This window comes from Panthera pardus, unplaced genomic scaffold, assembly GCF_024362965.1.
Source record: "Panthera pardus isolate Hobbes unplaced genomic scaffold, ASM2436296v1 HiC_scaffold_12, whole genome shotgun sequence".
Taxonomy (NCBI): Eukaryota; Metazoa; Chordata; class Mammalia; order Carnivora; family Felidae; genus Panthera; species Panthera pardus.
The window spans coordinates 54,067,963-54,073,276 of record NW_026526677.1 but is presented as its reverse complement, the minus strand read 5'-3'; the positions used below and the strand labels follow the sequence as shown (position 1 = coordinate 54,073,276).

General features: G+C 34.9%; 1 protein-coding gene across 1 annotated transcript; it reads right to left on the bottom strand.

The window, feature by feature from the left end:
- Window positions 1-3,847: 3,847 nt before the first annotated feature.
- LOC109266989 (olfactory receptor 52A5) lies at window positions 3,848-4,780 on the bottom strand. The gene has a single exon (XM_019449507.2). It carries the CDS (start codon window positions 4,778-4,780, stop codon window positions 3,848-3,850), a length of 933 nt encoding a protein of 310 aa, XP_019305052.2.
- Window positions 4,781-5,314: the final 534 nt, after the last annotated feature.

Sequence of the window (5,314 nt, the reverse complement as noted above, 5' to 3'; positions counted from 1 at the left end):
TTCTTTCACTGAGTCTCAAAAGAGAAAATGGTTTATATAATTGCCTGAGGCCCTTTAAATTTCATGTTAAATGGAAAATGGTTTATATAATTGCCTGAGGCCCTTTAAATTTCATGTTAAATGGATTTTATTTTTCAGTTATGAGACCACTTGTGATATGATTGATTAAAAATGAGTTTCCGGGAGTGCTTGGGTGGCTCAGTCAGTTAAGTGTCTGACTTTGGCTCAGGTCATTATCTCACAGTTTGTGGGTTCAAGCCCCATACTTGGTTTGTGCTGACAGTGTGGAGCCTGCTTCAGATTTTCTGTCTCCCTGTTTCTTTGCCCCTCCCCCACTCATGTGCGCACACACTCTCTCAAAAATAAACATTAAAAATTAAATAAATAAAATCTTTTTAAAAACGAGTTTTGAGTAGGACTGTCTAGTTTTGAAACCAGATTCTACCATGATTTAACTCTGTACTGGAGGCATTCTAGTAGACTTCTCTATGTTTCTGTTTCCATATCTCTATCTTCATACATTTGTTCTATGGATTAAGACATCTTAGTCTATATAAATTATGTCCTTAATATGGTACACTATATACAGCTGTTGTGAAATAAATGCATGGCTTTAATTATGGATGCTTTTGAAGTTAGAATTAGGATACAAGGCTATTACTACCAGGAATTATAAAATTTTTCTGGGTTAATAAAACATTTCTTTAAGTTATTTGAGTTTGGAACACCTCTTCCTATATTTGTTCTTCCAGTTGGAGAATATATAAATAATGCTATGGTAAAAAATTAATGCTTATATATTATGTAAGTTTTGGTTAAAAATTTAATGTGTATTTATTCTCTCATACCTTCATTCAATATACATTTATCATTAAATGTGTTATGTGTTATCCAGGTCATTAGCACAGATAAATCAGATGTGATCTATATGGAAGAAGCAGTTGCATAAAGAAAAAATGGAAGGGGAAGCTAATGTGATATATGCTGTGAAAAGTTTAGAAAGGTTATAGGGAAAAAAAGAGAAATGGCCAATATTCCTTAGTTAAAGAAACTCCTAACTAAATTCTGAAATCTGAATAGCAGTCAGGCTAGCAAAACTGTATATGTTTGCATATAGAATAGAAGAAACAGATGCATTGAGCAGTTTATTTTCTGGAAAAAATGCAAGCAATTCAGAGCATCTTGAAAAAAATATTACATAATATATGGAGATATATCTGTTTTCAAATTTAGAAAGCTAATTGTCATAATTTTCAGAAGTAAGATGTATAAATAAATACCAATAAGAAAAATATTCATTTCTCACGAGATTTCATGAAAGATTAAATTGGGAATAAGTACTGATATAAAAGAGAGATCGTATTTCAGAATTATTTAGTAGATAATCACTAGGATTGGTGATGGAGTAGGCATACAGTGGAGCCCAACATCAGAAGCAATGATTATATTTCTGGAATGGACAAGTAAGTGAGTGTTGCATCCTTTACTGAATTAAAAAATACTTTCAAGAAAAGAGCTCTTTAAAAAGCTTTATATTGATATAATTCAAAATGTACAGAATTGTGCAAGAATAGTCCAGATTCAGAAATTGTCTCTATTTTCCACATTTTGCTTTATTATTTGGTAGCTAGATAGGTGATAGATGATACATAGATAGATAGATAATAGATAGATGAATAGATAGATAGATACATAGATAGATAATCTTTTTCTGCACTATTTATGAGTACTTTGAAGACATGGTTGCTCCTAAGTAATTCTGTTTCTTGACCAAGAACATAGAAATTCTATTGCATTAGCTATACTATAACCAGGATCAGAGCACCTAATATTGCAATAAAACTATCACCAAATGTACTTGCCATATTCACATGTAGACAATAATCCAAAGAGTGACTTCTCCTAGGTATACTTTTTATTCCCCAGAATCCAATCCAGAATCTCACACTGCATTTCATGTTGATGTCTCTTCAGAATCCTTTGATGTACAACAGGTCATTAGCAGATCTTTTCCTTCTTTCTGATTGTTTTATTTCATATCTGAGCACTTACTTAGCTAACATTTTGAAAATAGTTTATTGAATTCTAACATACGTACAAAAATCATATGTTGTCCAGTTTAAATAACTGTCACAAGGTAGACGTAAATCAGTAAGCCCCCCATTGAGGAGTACCACATTACTTCCATCCTAGAATGAACCACCTTTCCTCTGTGCTCCTTAACACTCTGCATCGCAGTCGTCACTTCTTCAAGGAAAATGACTATACTAACTTCTTTTCTTACTGTGGCTTAAAAACAAAAAATAAAATGTCAACCCGTGTTTGTAGCTTATCTAACTTGTTGGCCTGTCATTTTTGATCAGGGTCTCTTATGATTTTTTGTATTTATGTGACCTCAGTTGTAATGTCTCCTCTTTTACTTATGATTTACTTCTATCAGTCTTCTATCGCTCTTCAGGATTAAAGGTTTGTCAACGTTTCTAATCGCTTCAAAATAAACAACTTCTTATTTTTGTATTTTTTTTTCCTATTGTTTTTCTATTCTCCACTATGTTTACTTTTGCTGTAATCTTATTTCACTTCTGCTAATTTTGGTTCGCTTTGTTCTTCTCCTGCTAGCTGGGTGTAAAGTTAGATCATTTATTTGAGGTCTTTTATCTTTTCAATGCAGACATTTATTCCTATAAACTTCTGTCTTAGTGCTACTTTTATTGTGTCCCCTAGGCTTTAGTTTGTTGTCTTTTAATTTCATTTGTCTCAAGAGATTTTGTACTTACCATTCTGGTTTCTTCTTTAAGCCATTACCCATCAGTTAGTTGTTCAAGACTGTGTTATTTAATTTATACATATTTACGAATATTCTGGTTGGCCTTCTGTTATTGATTTCAACTTTCATTATATGGTAATCAGAAGAGATACACTCATTATTATTGAATCTTCTTTAATATTTCAGACTTTCTCTGTGATCATACATGTAATCTATCCTGGAAAATGTTTCTTGTGTGCTAAGGGAAAATGTGTATTGATACCATTAGGGGAAATAGTCTGTATGTGCATGTTAGGTCTATTTGGACAATAGTGTTCAAGTCCTCAGTCGCTAATTGATCTTCTTTCTGGATGCTCTCATACTACTTTCATGTTGCTGTCTTTTTTCCCCTTAAGCTGTATTAACATTTGCTTCACCTAATTGGGTGCTCGGATATTGAAAAAGAGACATAGCCAGGAGCACATAGCTATGTGCTGGTTTGGCTATTGAAGAATATTGATGTGTGACATGGTCCTTGGATGTTACCAGGAATCAAGATTTGTCTTTCTCACATTTTATTTCTATGTAAGTCTAAGTGTTGCCAGACAGGAATTTCTAGGGTAAACTGAACAAAAACAAAAGAAAATGAAAACAATTTGAAATCTCAGCCCAAGAGAACTTTGTTCTGTATGTGAGTGGCAAACCAAAGTTCCTAGGTATTTCATGAGTTTTTAAATGCCTCCTGTAGTTGTGAGCATCTGAGATTTACACATTTTTTTTTGTTTTATTTATTTATTTATTTATTTATTTATTTATTTATTTATTTATTTTGAGAGACAGAGCACATGCACAAGCTGGGTAGGGGTAGAGAGACAATCACGAATGGGCTCTGCACTGAAAGCACAGAACTAATGCCCACTTGAACTCACAAACCTTAAGATCATGGCCTGAGCCAAAATCAAGAGTTGAACACTCAACCGACTGAGCCATGCAGACGCTCCAAAGTTTGAATACAGACCTCTGTAGATGATTTGACTTTTACCACATTCATGTTGTTACTTTGAATCAACCTAAAATCTATGTAACAGGAGCCACTAATGATTAAGGTTTTTTAGGAAGAAACATTTTTAGGACATGGTCACGAATTTGTTTGGTTTTCACACCATAGACAATGGGGTTGAGAAAAGGTGGGACTAACAGGTAAAGGTTTGATAGGAGGATATGAACATATGGTGGTATGTGAGAACCAAACCGATGTGTGAAGAAAGAGAAGAAAGCAAGGAGGTAGAACTGGAGGAAGACACAGATGTGGGCAATGCACGTATTAAAGGCCTTGAATCGTGCCTCCTTCTGGGGCAATTGAAACACAGTGAGAAAGATTTGAACGTAAGACAAGGTGATGAAGATTATGTCAAAACCTAAGATACTGAAGGCAACGAATAGACCATATATCTTGTTGATCCTGACATCTTCAATAGCTAGCTTCACAACGGCCATATGCTCACAGTAAGAGTGAGAGATGACCGTAGTTCGGTAGAGTTTCAGACGACATTTGATGAGCATAATGGATGGTCCTATAAGAATGGCAGCCCGGAGTGTCACCCCAATTCCAATGTGAGTTAAGAGTTGCTGGGAGAAGATGGTGGTGTGTCTCAAGGGGTAGCGATCTAGGGCCATTGCCAGTAGGATGCCTGATTCGATTGCCTGGAACGAATGGATAAGCCACATTTGTAGCAGGCAGGCTGCAAAGGAAATCTCTGGCAAATGAAACCAGAAGATGCCTAACATTTTGGGAAGAATACAGGTGCTAAGTGCAATGTCTGTGGCTCCCAGCATGGCCAAAAATATGTACATGGGCTTATGGAGGCTGCGTTCATATCTGATGATACCCAAGATTAGGGAATTCCCGATCACAGCGATGACATACATGACACAGAATGGAATCCCAATCCAACACTGCACTGGCTGTAGTCCAGGAATCCCAATGAGTGTTAGTACAGAGGGCATAAAGACTGAGCCATTGAGGAGGAGCATGATGATTTGGTCAGCAGAATCAAGTAGTGGCTTTGCTGTTTCATCTTCTATCCCCTGTCAAGACGACATGAATTAAAAATGAGAAGAAATTACGTTTTTTTTAGCAAAGTATATTTAGTTAGATAAAACATACATGATCTTCTCTTTCCTTTAGTATTGAAATACTGTTACATCAAACCTTTTCTAAAGCTTACTTGCATACCATGTTGATTTGATACATTCACATATTGCAATATGAGTGCCATTGCAGTGTTAGCTAATACTCTAAAATGTCACATAATTATGTTTTCTTTTCTGTGATGGGAATAATTGAAGATCTGGTCTTTTAGCAAGTTTGATGTTTTTATATAATATTTTTGTTTATACTTACTATACTGTATATTAGATTGCTAGGAAGATTTATTTATCTACTAAAACACTATGTCCTCTATTTCCTCAGCCTCAGCCCCTAGTACCCACAATTATATCTGTTTTTATCAAGTTTATCTGTTTTTATGAGTTTGGCTTTTTGTGCTTGTTGCAGGGGAGTTGATA

What these genes read in the sequence shown, in the direction of transcription:
- LOC109266989 (XM_019449507.2), bottom strand. Translation starts at nt 4,780, where the DNA reads ATGCTCCTCCTCAATGGCTCAGTCTTTATGCCCTCTGTACTAACACTC.